The sequence below is a fragment of the Schistocerca gregaria genome, chromosome 2 (assembly GCF_023897955.1).
Source record: "Schistocerca gregaria isolate iqSchGreg1 chromosome 2, iqSchGreg1.2, whole genome shotgun sequence".
Lineage (NCBI taxonomy): Eukaryota > Metazoa > Arthropoda > Insecta > Orthoptera > Acrididae > Schistocerca > Schistocerca gregaria.
This window is the reverse complement of record NC_064921.1, coordinates 1,024,920,626-1,024,936,031: the sequence shown is the minus strand read 5'-3', so window position 1 is coordinate 1,024,936,031 and position 15,406 is coordinate 1,024,920,626. Positions and strand designations below refer to the sequence as shown.

General features: G+C 46.8%; 1 protein-coding gene across 6 annotated transcripts in view; it reads left to right on the top strand.

The window, feature by feature from the left end:
• The window catches only part of LOC126335539 (inward rectifier potassium channel 4-like), a 1,139,778-nt gene that overhangs the window by 867,551 nt on the left and 256,821 nt on the right, over positions 1-15,406 (top strand). For all 6 annotated transcript variants that reach the window (XM_049998924.1, XM_049998921.1, XM_049998925.1 and 3 more), the window contains one exon: positions 10,202-10,420. In XM_049998924.1, the coding sequence (XP_049854881.1) occupies positions 10,202-10,420 (219 nt within the window). The remainder of the gene's footprint in view (positions 1-10,201; positions 10,421-15,406) is intronic.

The window sequence follows — 15,406 nt, the reverse complement described above, 5'->3', positions numbered from 1 at the left end:
TGACCTTCAGGTAATATGAGTGGGCCTCTGTATGTGACGCTTCGCAGCAGCTTGGCGCAGCATGAGTGAGCGCATTGCGGTTCCTGTGGTCAAACTACATCACTGCGCAGACGCATACGTCGCGAGACGGCGCTTCTGAACCCCAACCCCCTCCCCGTCCTACTTGTACAGGTGTCACCGCTCCGAAAATAGCGGATAGACAGCGGCCTCTGTTATCTTGCCAATCAGACAGAGGCCACAGGCCGCACCTACCGAATCCTCTTATAACGCTGAAAATGTTTTCAGTGGTGTCGTCTGGCGCTTAAGTGCATAACAAAGGCTGTAGGATATTTATAGCATTATTGGTATCTAAAAAAAACAGGCCTCTGAGACTTCTGAGAGGCAAATAGAAGAAAAAGGTTAAATATCGCTTGTGCATTGCTGTCCTGAGAAAGGTACTGGAAGACGTAGGTCGCGATTGTCTTCGCCGAACTGTGAGTGATGTCTCGGATGTGTCTGTAACGAGTAGGTTTCTACAATATTTTTACATTTGTGTTTTGAAAGAGGATTTCATAAAAAAGGAAGAGAGTGCAGTGGATACGCAGATTCAAAAGTCAGCCTTTTGTTTGACATTTTGCTGTCATTCATAGCTTCCCATCTAATGCATATCTTTCTTCTTTGCGTAACACACAAAACGTCATCGATAGTTATGTCACATATTGAAATCTTTACCTTGCAGCCGGCCGCGGTGGTCTCGCGGTTCTAGGCAGTCGCCTTTCGGCACGCTAGCGGCACGGACGTCTTGTTTACGTCCTCGCCGCGCAGCTCGCTCGCGGAGTTGTTTACGTGATTCTGCCGTCTTAGCGCGCTATATTTCATTCGACAGAGAATGGCTTATGCCCACCGAAAATCGACACTGAAGATTAGCTTTGCACCTGAATATGCCCGACCAAAAGCACTGGAAATCGAACAGTTTATCAGAGATGAAGTCAAGATTGACTGCAACGATCTTGTTGGCATCCACCTTTCTATAGTGAGCAGTGTGGTATACGTGAAATTGGTCAACGAAGACATATGTGAAAAAATTCTAGATGCAACTCGAAGTGGTGTTAAGTTCCGTCACTCTGATGGACACATCGGTGACGTAACCGTGGAACATGCGGGACTTGGACTGCGCACGATACGTGTTTTTGAACTCCCTTTCGAGGTGCCTTCAGAGGTAGTGGTATCTGCATTCCATCCATATGGAAAAGTGATTAGCCACACAGCTGAGAAGTGGGTTCAGTTCACTACATACCCGGTTCTCAATGGAGTACGGCAGATCCGCATAGAACTAACCAAACATGTGCCGTCCTACTTATATATTGGTGGCTGCCGTGCAATTATTATTTATGATGGACAGCCGAAGACATGCTCGGGATGTGGCAAAGAAGGACACCTCCGTTCCAGCTGTCTGCAGCGCAGAATCACACAGTTACCGCCTGGGGACCTGCCGGCCACGACCGCTCCGACGTCGCTACCGCTGACGTTTGTCGAAGCTCTCCATAGCGACCCCCGGCCGCGAACACCACTGGCTCCTACTACTGGTACATCGTCGTCTCCGGTACTGCCTCAGGCTGTTGCGGACGGACCGACGCCCTTGCCTCCTCCTCCCGACGTGTGCAGTGGTGAGCAATCTCAAGGACAGGGGATGGCCCTTGACTCCATGATTGTGCCTACCGATGCTTTTGTGCCTGAACATCCGGATCCCCAGGCGTCTTCGGACACTGAAGATCACGTGCGCAAGCAACGGTCGCCGAAGAGACGTCGGAAACGGCGGATCGCCCCGTCTGACACCTGCAGGACGCAGTCTCAAGACGATGAAGATCAAAATTATCAAGTTGTTCCCCCGAAGGACGAATCTGTGGTGGAAGCACCAACTTGCACTCCGTCGGACGTACAACCATCCTTGCATGCACCAGGCGCTGTACCTATGGACGTTGAACAACAGCTGAGCCAGGACAACTCTTCCACCACCGACGTGACACTGCCTTCGGACTCTGCTGGTACTCCACTGGACGCACACCATCCACGCACCCTTGCGTGGTCTGACGATGTAGCCGACGAAACACCAACTAGTGAGACAGCCGCGAATGCCGCTGCTCCAGCCCACGACTCCTAATCGACAGGGTTACAGAATGGGGATGTGCAGCCTACTGGGACAACATTCTTGTTCGCTGCTGCTCTTCGTGCCTCCATGAGCGTCCCTGTAGTCCCAATTCTACGACAAGCTTACAGGATTGGCTCCATCAATGTCAACACCATTGGCACCCCTGTCAAACTACAATTGCTCCGTGATATGTTGAGGGCGTCGGACCTAGATGTTGCCCTTTTGCAGGAAGTTCGCCTGGCGACGTTTCCTAATGTCTATGGCTATGTTTCCTACCTCACGCCGTGTGCCGACGGTGGCAGTGGGACAGCTATTCTTTTAAAGGAAGGCATTGATGTAGATGACGTGATTTACCTACCATCGGCTAGGGGTCTTGCTGTGACTTTCCACGGTGTTCGAGTCATCAATGTTTACGCTCCCTCGGGCACGGCCAAGCGACGGGAGCGGTCGCGATTCTATTCAGAACAGATCGCTCCTTTGTTTGTCGGACGCTACGACCATATTGTTCTTGGCGGCGACTTCAATTGTGTGTTATCCCAAAAGGACCAACATCCCCATTTCACCACATGCCAGGAACTCAAGCTGCTTGTGCATGAACTGAAACTCACCGATACTTGGGACCGCGTGCATGGCGATCGGCCTGGGTATACGTACGTCACCAGCCATTCAGCAAGTCGTCTTGACCGTGTCTACGTGTCCCCAGGACTCGTAACTGCCACGCTTGACGCTGAGTTATGGCCTACCGCCTTTTCCGACCATATCGCCTACATTTGCACTGTTTCGCTCCAGAGGCAGAAGGTGTGGCGCGGTCGAGGCCGGTGGAAGCTGAATGTGGCCCATCTCAAGGATCCGGAATGTAGGCAGGTCGTAGAGACGACGTGGAACAACTGTGTGAGACGCCTTCCAGCGTATCCTTCAACACTTCGGTGGTGGATCGACTGCGCCAAGCCTGCTTTACGTCGTTCTATGATGAATTACGGTCGCGATAAAATGTTATGGCACCGACATACCATGGAATACTATTTCACAATTCTCCGGGAACTCTCAAACCTTGCCCCCTCAGTTCAACGACAGGTTGAAATTCAACGTATTAAGGCGAAGATAATTTCTCTTATGCGTCACCGCCTTGAAGGCACAGTAGTACGCGCAAGATGTCACGAATGTGTACCAGGAGAGCTCCCGTCCATGCATCATGTTATCCGAGAGAAGCAGCGGTGTCGTAGAAAGTTGATCAACGCCCTCGACATGCCAGATGGTCGTCGATTGACGTCCCAGAATAACATCGTAAGAGCCTTTGTGGATCACTACAACGAGTTCTATGCAGCAGAGGACCGGAACGTGGCGGTAATGTCTGATGTCCTCCGTTCCTTGACAGATACCCTGGACGAGTCTGCTGCGGAGATTCTCACGGCGACAATTACGGCTGATGACGTCGCCGATGCTCTTCATAAGGGTGCGGCAAACAAAGCCCCAGGTCCAGATGGGTTCCCGCTGGAGTTTTACCGCACATTTCATGACATCATGGGCTCACGCTGGACTGCGATGTATGAAGAACTGATGAACCCTGACTTTCCTCTCCCACCCGAATTCGTAGAAGGCTTGCTTATCCCGGTCCCCAAGCCATCGGGAGGTCGAGGAGTGGAACATTATCGGCCGCTGACCATGTTAAATTGTGACTTCAAGATTTTTACCCGGATTCTTGGCGCTCGCATTAGGCGCGTCGTCCCTCAAGTTATCTCTCTGGATCAAACGTGCTTTGGAGGTGATAGTAACATTCAGACGGCACTCAGCGATTACCGTGACGTTATAGCCCTGACCATGACCTGTCGCAGTCGTGGTGCCTTAGTGACAGTGGACTTCGACCACGCCTTTGATAGAGTGAGTCATGACTTTCTCGAAAACGTACTCCGACGGATGGCCTTTCCCCACAGGTTTATACACCTCGTCTTGCGGCTTCTCCGAGGTGCCACGTCGCGGGTGCTGGTCAATGGCCGTGTGGCGGGCCCTATTAACGTCATGCGGTCGGTCCGTCAAGGATGTCCGCTGTCGATGCTGCTTTTCGCCATTGCCCTTGAGCCACTATTACACGGTTTGAGGAGCCGGTTGACAGGCATAACAATGAGGGGGACTTCTTTCATCTGCCGCGCCTATGCAGATGACTTGGTGTTCTTGGTTCTATCGGAGGATGAAGTGCGAGAGGCACTGGCGTGGATCAACCAGTACGGGGCTGCTGCGGGCAGCTGTGTGAACCTGACGAAATCTAGTGCTATGTCCGTCGGTAGAGGCCTTCCAGCTGAGAGTGTGGCACCATTGCCATTAGGGGACAAGCTCAAATGTTTGGGGATCACCTTCACGCGTGATATACAGCGCACGATCTCATTTAACTACAAACGCCTGCTTCAAGCTATCCGCACGAACGTTCGTGGCAACCTCCTGAGAGCATTGGACATGTTACAAAGGGTGGATTTTGTTAACACTCATCTAGTCTCGCGACTACCCCATTTAGCACAGATTTTACCGATGCCAAAGGCAATGGCACACAGACTTCAGGCGGCGTTCGGCTACTTTGTTAGCGCGGGTCTTATCTTCAAAGTCCGCTACGACACGCTGACACTTCCTCCTCGAGATGGCGGCCTCGGCCTTGTCAACGTCCGAGCGAGAGCAGCTGCCCTTTATGTAAGTACGATGGTTAAATCGTGGATCCGCCGCCGAAACGGATTATCGGGAAGCCTGATTGATGAAGTGGCCCCTCCCTCTCGAGTGGCACCCGTTGCAGTAGCCCATATTTCTTCCCCTCTCTCACATATCCGGACCTTTTTCATCGAATACAGTTATGTCCATGCCGACTTGCCTAGTACCAGACCCCCTATCGCACGTGATGTTTACCGAATCATGATGAGAAATCACACTCGGAATGTTGTGGAAAGGCGATATCCTACGATCGCATGGCCCGTGGTATGGCGTTCTGTACACCATATATACCTAGACACGAGCGCACGTGCGACCTGGTATTTGGTCGTTAATGGAAAATACATGACACAACTTCGTCTACATGCCATAAAAATGACAGATTCGCCGCTGTGTCCTCGCTGTCAAACGCTTGATACGGACGAACATCGACTGATGTGTGGATCTTCTGCAGAGGTGTGGCAGCTGATTCAGAAGATGCTTGCCTTTCTTCTACGTACGGCTCCCCATGCCATTACACCGAAATCTCTTCTGTTCCCAGATGACACATACTTCCCAAGTACGAAGACCAACGCTGTGATCTGGATAAAAGGTCTCTCGATCTCTTATTTGTTCCATGAAGGTGATAAGAGTGTTCTTGATTTTTGGACATTCCTGCAAGATCGCTTTACTTTTCTCATGCACCATCCGCGATACCGTCAGTACTATGCCAACTTTTTGGGTAGTGCCTTCTTCGATCCCCCCTGCAGCTGGGGTGTCCCAGGTATGAGAAGATGACTTCAATGAGAGTGTGTAATACCAGGACTCAGTCCCATGTACCGGAAAATGCAATATTCTTCGTGAAGACGTGCCTGGAACATGCCTGACTGCCTTGGGATTCGGTGTGCGTCTACCCACAAGTTGGCGGGACGCGGATGCTGCTTTGTCTGTTCTGCCAGGAGGGCGTTTTCTTTAATTCCTATAATTCCCTTTCTATTTTATATGTTACTGATGGTAATTCCACATAATTTTTTTTTTCGCCTGGAGGGCGTCATATGTGATATGAACAAATATATGTAAAATAAATTAATTAATTCATAAAAAAAAGGCGCGCGGTCCGGAACCGTGCGACTGCTACGGTCGTAGGTTCGAATCCTGCCTCGGGCATGGATGTGTGTGATGTCCTTAGGTTAGTTAGGTTTAAGTAGTTCTACGTTCTAGGGGACTGATGACCACAGCAGTTGAGTCCCATAGTGCTCAGAGCCATTTGAACCATTTTACCTTGCACTAAAGGTTTTACCCTCGGCTGTTCCTGCTCATGCGAAATAAACTATTCCTGTACGACATAGCACATGTCCCACTAAACCATTTCTGTTTTTTGGTAAAAGTGTTTTAAGTCAACCTTTCCTGCGAAGAAACAATTAAAGAAGTACGCACAGAACAGAACATACCAGCATTCCACATGAAACTCTTCCTGACATGACATTTTCGAAATCCCTACTGCTAGTACTGATGCATCGATCAATGGTGGACGGGGTAATGTACGCCTGGAGTACTATACTGTCTGATCAAAGACATACGGGCACCCCTATGTAATGCGAATTTGATCAGTAGGTGTCACTGGAGACGCAGGCGCAGAGTGTTCTCAGTAGACAGGCAGCAACAGCTTTGGATGGTTGGGAGAGCTCAGTCACTTCTAACGTGGGCTAGTTGCTGAATGTAATACGAGTAACAAATCCATGAGGGACATTTCAACCCTTCGAAACCTGCCGAAGTCGACTGTTTGTGATATGATTGTGAAGTGTAAACGCGAAGGAACAAACCACCGGAACAAACCACCGGTAACCTCTGTGGAGGTTGGTTGTATAAAATCGCTTGAAATCAGCGGAAGGAATCACTCGTGAGTTCCAGAATGCTACCTGCGGTCCAGCTAGAGCAATAGTGTGCGTAGGGAGATCAAAAGATGGTGTAAGATGGTCGACCAGCTCCTTATAATCCGCCAATTTCTTTAGTCAGTGGTCAGCGACGCTTGAGGTAATGTACGATGTTGAGTGATGAATCATGGTATACTCTAGCAATCCGATGGAAGGGTTTAGTTTTAGCGAATGCCTGGAGAATGTTATTTGCCATCTGGCGTAGTGCTTGTAGTGAAGTACGAAGGAGGTGGTTAAGGTATGGGGGTGATCGTTGTGGTTACGGTGTGGACCCCTTATTGTGCTAAAAAAAAAAACACTAATTGGGGAAGTGTATAACCAGTTTTCACAGTATTGTGTTCTGTGTATAGTAGACGAATGTTTCGAAGAGGATGATTGATTGTGTCAGCATGGCAATGGATCCTGTCATAAAGCAGCATATGTGAGGCAACGATTTGTGGACAATAACATTCCTGAAATGGACTGGCCTGCCCAGACACCCAGCCTGAACCCTGTGGAGCGCGTTTGGGATTAGTTCGCTCCAGACCCCACCGTTCAACATCATTACCTTCTTTAGTTGCGGCTTTTGAGGAAGAATGGGCTGCTGTTCCTCCAGACATTCATACACGTCATTGGAAGTGTCCCCAGCAGAGATAAAGCCATCATAAAGGTAAAGGGTATATACATCCCATAATGTAGACTCATTATGGGATGGGTACGACAAATGAAATGAGAACAGTAAGGAAAATACGCGGTGGAGAGAAACGACCATATACAGCCACAGCAGGATAGGGAACATCTTATCATGCAAAATTTACAAATAACCACAGGTAGAAAACGCATCGTTGTGGATCTAGGGCAATAGTGTATTAGCCAATCAATCTACATCTACATCCATACTCCGCAAGCCACCCGACGGTGTGTGGCGGAGGGTACCCTGAGTACCTCTATCGGTTCTCCCTTCCATTCCACTCTCGTATTGTACGTGGAAAGAAGGATTGTCGGTATGCCTCTGTGTGGGCTCTAATCTCTCTGATTTTATCCTCATGGTCTCTTCGCGAGATATACGTAGGAGGGAGCAATATACAGCTTGACTCTTCGGTGAAGGTATGTTCTCGAAACTTGAACATAAGCCCGTACCGAGCTACTGAGCGTCTCTCCTGTAGAGTATTCCACTGGAGTTTATCTATCATCTCCGTAACGCTTTCGCGATTACTAAATGATTCTGTAACGAAGCGCGCTGCTCTCCGTTGGATCTTCTCTATCTCTTCTATCAACCCTATCTGGTGAGGGTCCCACACTGCTGAGCAGTATTCAAGCATTGGGCGAACAAGCGTACTGTAACCTACTTCCTTTGTTAACCGATTGCATTTCCTTAGGATTCTTCCCATGAATCTCAGTCTGGCATCTGCAACCCCTCGATACACCACAGCATCATCTGCAAAAAGCCTCAGTGAACTTCCGATGTCATCCACCAGGTCATTTATGTATATTGTGAACAGCAACGGTCCTATGACACTCCCCTGCGGCACACCTGAAATCACTCTTACTTCGGAAGACTTCTCTCCATTGAGAATGACATGCTGCGTTCTGTTATCTAGGAACTCCTCAATCCAATCACACAATTGATCTGATAGTCCGTATGCTCTTACTTTGTTCATTAAACGACTGTGGGGAACTGTGTCAAACGCCTTGCGGAAGTCGAGAAACACGGCATCTACCTGTGAACCCGTGTCTAAGGCCCTCTGAGTCTTGTGGACGAATAGCGCGAGCTGGGTTTCACACGACCGTCTTTTCCGAAACCCATGCTGATTCCTACAGAGTAGATTTCTAGTCTCCAGAAAAGACACTATACTCGAACATAATACGTGTTCCAAAATTCTACAAGTGATCGACGTTAGAGATATAGGTCTATAGTTCTGTACATCTGTTCGACGTCCCTTCTTGAAAACGGGGATGACCTGTGCCCTTTTCCAATCCTTTGGAACGCTACGCTCTTCTAGAGACCGACGGTACACCGCTGCAAGAAGGGGGGCAAGTTCCTTCGCGTACTCTGTGTAAAATCGAACTGGTATCCCATCAGGACCAGCGGCCTTTCCTCTTTTGAGCGATTTTAATTGTTTCTCTATCCCTCTGTCGTCTATTTCGATAGCTACCATTTTGTCAACTGTGCGACAATCTAGAGAAGGAAGCACAGTGCAGTCTTCCTCTGTGAAACATCTTTGGAAGAAGACATTTAGTATTTCGGCCTTTAGTCTGTCATCCTCTGTTTCAGTAGCATTTTGGTCACAGAGTGTCTGGACATTTTGTTTTGATCCACCTACCGCTTTGACATAGGACCAAAATTTCTTAGGATTTTCTGCCAAGTCAGTACATAGAACTTTACTTTCGAATTCATTGAAAGCCTCTCGCATAGCCCTCCTCACACTACGTTTCGCTTCGCGTAATTTTTGTTTGTCTGCAAGGGTTTGGCTATGTTTATGTTTGCTGTGAAGTTCCCTTTGCTTCCGCAGTAGTTTTCTAACTCGGTTGTTGTACCACGGTGGCTCTTTTCCATCTCTTACGATCTTGCTTGGCACATACTCGCAGAAATTAGTCCGACAAGCGAAACTGTTCGTGTGAGTATCAGCGCGGTTTTTTCTGTCAGAGTTGCTGCTTTTTTTTGCTGTGGTCGTTGTCCTTTTGCGATTCTGTTAGAATAAAAGTTGACTCATTCTGTAGCTTACCAAAAACTAAAACATGTGGCCTACATATTTCATTATTGGTAATACTGCACGTCTAAGTAAAACATATTGACTATTTTTGCAGAATGCGATTTTCACTCTGCAGCGGAGTGTGCGCTGATATGAAACTTTCTGGCAGATTAAAACTGTATGCCGGACCGAGACTCGAACTCGGGACCTTTGGTTTTCGCGGGCAAGTGCTCTACCATCTGAGCTACCCACGCACGAATCACGCCCCGTCTTATTATTTCTTGCAATGCTGTTTCTGCAGTGCAGTTTATCTTCTTAATAAATTGATGATGTTACGGTAGCTGATTTAATATCGGACTTTTACCCAGAAAACATCACGTAAAATTTGAGACCAACTTAACCAACTAGGGATGGAAATTTAAAGTTTGCCTAGTTTTGTCGGTTCAACTGAGACAATTATCTTCAGCCAATTTAAATACTTCGTTAGCATAACAGATATTAACTGATGCAAGATAGTTTCACGCTAGTCGCTGATTGGCTGACAGTCTATCGTCGTTGTTCCAGTCCGGTAAAAGTCCGTCCTGTGCTTATCGCAAAAATTTTGATCAATTCCACGTCGTTTACCCTACCCTGAAGTTGTTATAGAGTTCTTTTTCGCCACCCTGTATAGACAAGTGCTTCGTCTTACTTTGCGTCTTTAGAAGCAATGGCTAGTTGACTAGTTGTATGGTGATGGTATACCTACATGCTGTACGGGAGGAGCACAGTTTGTTGACGCCTGTGGTGACTGTGTGGTGCAGGCGTGATCGAGTCGACGGGGATGACGACGCAGGCGCGGTCGTCGTACCTGCCCAGCGAGATCCTGTGGGGCCACCGCTTCGAGCCGCTGGTGACCTTCAAGAAGGAGACGGGCGAGTACGAGGTGGACTACAGCCTCTTCAACAACACGTACGAGGTGGACACGCCGCTGTGCAGCGCCAAGGCGCTGGACGAGCTGCGGCAGGCGCACGGCAAGACAGGTGGGTCCAGCCTAGCTGACGTAAAAACGCCTCGTCGCCGGCCCACAGACGGCTCTGGACCTGGTTTCTAGTGACAGCTGTGGCGCGAGCTCTTAGGTACTGAAGTTCGCTAAGAAATAAAACTCCACTTCTCAGGGTCTCTCCTCTCGAAGCACTGTAGGATGGTGTGGTCCGTGATCCATTCTGCTGCCTCACATTCAGGTCAATCTACTGTCACCCATATGTGTCAGGTAGCCTTAGCTGGTGTGGAGTGTTCATATCCTGTGTAGGCTACACCAAATCATCCTGGACACAAATGATCTTGGAGCTGGTATTGTAACATATTTGTGTCTTCGAAGATACTTTCTTTTCGTCATCGGCCTCCTGACTGGGTTGATGTGGCCGGCCACGGATTCCCCTCCAATGCCGACCTTTTCATTTCAGAGTAGCAACTGCAACCCACGTCTTCAATTATTTGCTGGAGGTATTCCAGTCTGTGCCTTACCCTCTACAGCCCCCTCTAGTAACATGGAACTTATTCCCCTGATGCGTCGCGAAGTCATTTTAATGAGACCTTCGGTGAGAAGTGGATAGAACGGTGGGCCTGTTGTATGGCTTGCACATTTTCGCGGTTTGATGGCCCTTGATTTTTTCGTCTCTGGACGCTTGAAATTTGTTGTATACATCGAACAGCTTTCGAGACCGATGTAGAGCTGATTTCGCGAATCGTGACACATCTGATGTAAACTCTATTTTGTCAGGTGTGTTTGAAAGAGTGCGACAATCGCTTAGGCGCCGTTGCAAGGCGTATATTCAAGCATGACGAAGCAGTTTCGAGCAGTTTTTGTTACTGTTTGCAAAAACGTTCGTGAAACATCAACCGCGTCTCTCTTTCACCTTAATGTCACAAAAAAATTGAAAACGTTGCCCTTCAGACCTGCTACCGTGTGGACTAGGATGGTGGGCTGTATGCCTACCTTCCCGGCGAGGCGCGTTGCTGTGAATGACGCCTAGCGCCGAACGCAAAGGGATACAGCATGGATCCTACAAGAAAGTTGCTTGTTATGACCCAGTCTACCAGCTCTCTCATATTTTACATTCATTTTAGAAACATACAGTAGTAATTATCAGGGTTTTATTAAAACGCTGTCAATTCAAATGGCCAGAACGAATCATAAGCGTCAGAACATATCGTTTTTAAGCTATTGTTACCACTATTCCCGTTGGCATTTATATCCCAAAAATAGTAGATTATTTATTTCCGATATTTCGTTAATTACGAAAGTACCGTCGAAATCAAGTAATAACGTAAATTTAGTAGAATATATTAAAAAACTATCGCCACCAATAAGAAGAGCGAAAAATTTAGAAATGTCATGTCTGGATATAGTTTAGTGTAGAATTTAAACTATTAAACGTAACGCCGTATTCTATGTCCGTACGTCGTGAATTAAAAACGAGGCAGAAAATGTCAATTAGTTGCCACTTTATTTAAGTAAGATATCACAATGAAGTCCATGGCATACATAAATAGAGTATATGTCAAAATGTATTAATTGTGTGATAAAAAATATGTTTCCTTTGTGCTGAAAACTTCGCAAGTTAAATACAGTGTTGTGAAAATCGACAGGCTTTATAGTGGTGAATGAAGCTGCCCCACCCCTTACAAAAAAAAGGAATAATGTATCATTTCTCAAGGAAAGAAGATTAGAGTTAAACGTGACATCGTTAACGAAATCATAAGAGATGGCACAAGAGCTCGGGCCTAACGCTGTAGCGTTCCTTCCTTTATAATTTACTTTTCATCGGTCGTGCATGGTTATGGGATTGTTAACACAGAGAACAGGTTTCGTTGCAAAATGTGAATATGTTGCGCAAACGAAAACGTGTCTCTTTCTTATACGAATATTAAAATTCTTCAATCTAAAGTGCCAAAATATAGTTTTGAAAGAATAATTGTACCGGTGCATATCATTTTACTTTGTTCGTCGATCTGGTATGTAAGACACTTCCTAGCAATGCCTGGACCCAACATACGTGTATTAACGGTTAAATTTATTCCACATTCATACTGAAGTTTGCCAGTGCTCTAATGATTTGCAAATTGCTAATCAGTCACAGTATGATTGTTCACGGTAGCCTTTATAATTGTTCAAATGGTAATACGCGCCGCTAAAGGGTGCTATTGACTGAGAATTATGACACCAATTAACCACCGGTTTCGCATATAGTTACTCGCACCCTCCCCAAGGCAGCTCTGCTTTCGTTACGATGCCATTAAATCCCAACAAACTCAATAACTTCAACTATTTTCAGTAAATTGGTTCAAATGGCTCTGAGCACTATGGGACTTAACATCTGAGGTCATCAGTCCTCTAGAACATAGAACTACTTAAACCTAACTAACCTAAGGACATGCCCGAGGCAGGATTCGAACCTGCGAACGTAGCGATCGCACGGTTCCAGACTGAAGCGCCTAGAATCTCTCGGCTATTTTTAGTATTTTAAACGGAAAACGAGAAACAAAATCACTCTATTACCCTTACATTACAGTATCTTCGGTTCGTGGATCCGACTGTCGTAGACCTGGCAGTGATCAAAATTATTTTCTCACGGCTCAGCCGCCACAGTCTGTAGAGAATGTTGAAGCCATAACAATTCTCAGCAGTGTCCCCTGGAGGTGCAGAGCTGCCGTGCCGATAGTTTGTTTCGAGTTGCGGCTCGATACATTTCCGTTGGCGACTGCCTTTGCAACATCCTGACAGGAAACAAACAGTAGGGCTTCGTTATATGGCACGCGGTTCGCGCCAATCTGCGGGACTGGTGAGCGCTCTCGGTTTCCGTAGCTGCGACTGTTAACGCTTCGCGAAAACTGTATACGAGTCGGTTTGTGGGTCAGGATGCAGCTCAGCTTTTACGATCAACAACCGCTGACACGTCTGCCCCAGAAATCGCGCATAACCGGCAGCGCGCGCCCAGCTGCCGACGGCCGAACGATGACCGCCTGTGCAGCGACGCACTCAGCGCTTGTTTGGTTATTCACTAATTTATTCGGTGGTTTACTCTTGTCCGATTAGAGCCCTGAGGGTCTCTCTTGCATCGCACTAGGCACTTTACGTCACGGAATATGGATATACCGTACAATTCGATACAGTTCCTCACAGACGTCTAATGAACAAAGTAAAAGCATATGGACTATCAGACCAATAGTATGATTGGATTGAAGAGTTCCTAGATAACAGAACGCAGCATGTCATTCTCAATGGAGAGAAGTCTTCCGAAGTAAGAGTGATTTCAGGTGTGCCACATGGGAGTGTCGTAGGAATTCACAATACACATAAATGAACTTGTGGATGACATCGGAAGTTCACTAAGGCTTTTTGCGGACGATGTGGTATATCGGGAGGTTGTAACAATGGAAAATTGTACTGAAATGCAGCAGGATCTGCAACGAATTGACGCATGCAGGAGGATCTGCAACGAATTGACGCATGGTGCAGGGAATGGAAATTGAATCTCAATGTAGACAAGTGTAATGTGCTGTGAATACATAGAAAGAAAGATCCTTCATCATTTAGCTACAATAAAGCAGGTCAGCAACTGGAAGCAGTTAATTCCATAAATTATCTGGGAGTACGCATTACGAGTGGACTTATCATATAAAGTTGATCGTCGGTAAAGTAGATGCCAGACTGAGATTCATTGGTAGAATCCTAAGGAAATGCAATCGGTAAACAAAGGAAGTAGGTTACAGTACACTTGTTCGCCCAATGCTTGAAATTTGCTCAGCAGTATGGGATCCGTACCAGATAGGGTTGATAGAAGAGATAGAGAAGATCCAACGGATAGCAGCGCGCTTCGTTACAGGATCATTTAGTAATCTCGAAAGCGTTACGGAGATGATAGATAAACTCCAGTGGAAGACTCTGCAGGAGAGACGCTCAGTACGGGATTTTGTTGAAGTTTTGAGAACATACCTTCACCGAGGAGTCAAGCAGTATATTGCTCCCTCCTACGTATGTCTCACGAAGAGACCATGAGGATGAAATCAGAGAGATTAGAGCCCACACAGAGGCATACCGACAATCTTTATTTCCACGAACAATACGAGACTGGAATAGAAGGGAGAACCGATAGAGGTACTCAAAGTACCCTCCGCCACACACCGTCAGGTGGCTTGCGGAGTATGGATGTAGATGTAGATTCATCACGTAATAACTAATCTACATCTACACATCTACATTTACGTGGTTACTCTGCAGTTCAAAGTTAAGTGTTTGGCAGAAAGTTCATCTAACCCCTTTCGAGCTATTTCTCTACCGCTCCACTGTCGAACAGCGCGCACGAAGAACGAACAGTTAAATATTTCCGTGCGAGATTCGATTTTTCTTATTTTATTATGACGACCATTCCTCTTAACACAGGTGGGCACCAACAAAATATTTTCACAATCTGAAAACAAAGATGGTGATTGAAATTTCATGAGCATATCCTGCCGCAAGAAAATTGCCTTTGCTCTATACATTGCCGTCCCAGTTCGCGTATCATATCAGTGGAATACTCGCCCCTGTTTCGCGGTAATACAAAACGAGATGCCCTTCTTTTAACTTTTTCGATATCCCCCGTCACACATATCTGATGCGGATCCCACACCGCACAGCAATATTCCAGAAGCGGACGGTAATGCGTGGTGTAAGCTGCCTCTTTAGTAGACCTGTTGCATTTTCTAAGTGTACTGTCACTAAATTGCAGTCTTTGTTTTGCTTTCCACACAAAACGACCCCTGTGATCGTTCCAGTTTAAGTTATTCGTAACTGTAATTCCTATGTATTTGGTTGAGTTTATAGCCTTTAGATCTGTGTGATTTGTCGTATAACAGAAATTTAGCGGATTACTTTTCGTCCTCGTGTAGATGCTTCAGATTTTTCACTTTCTAGAGTCAATTTCCACTTTTCGCAACACACAGATATCGTGTCTAAATTGTTTTGATATTTCTCTCGATCATCC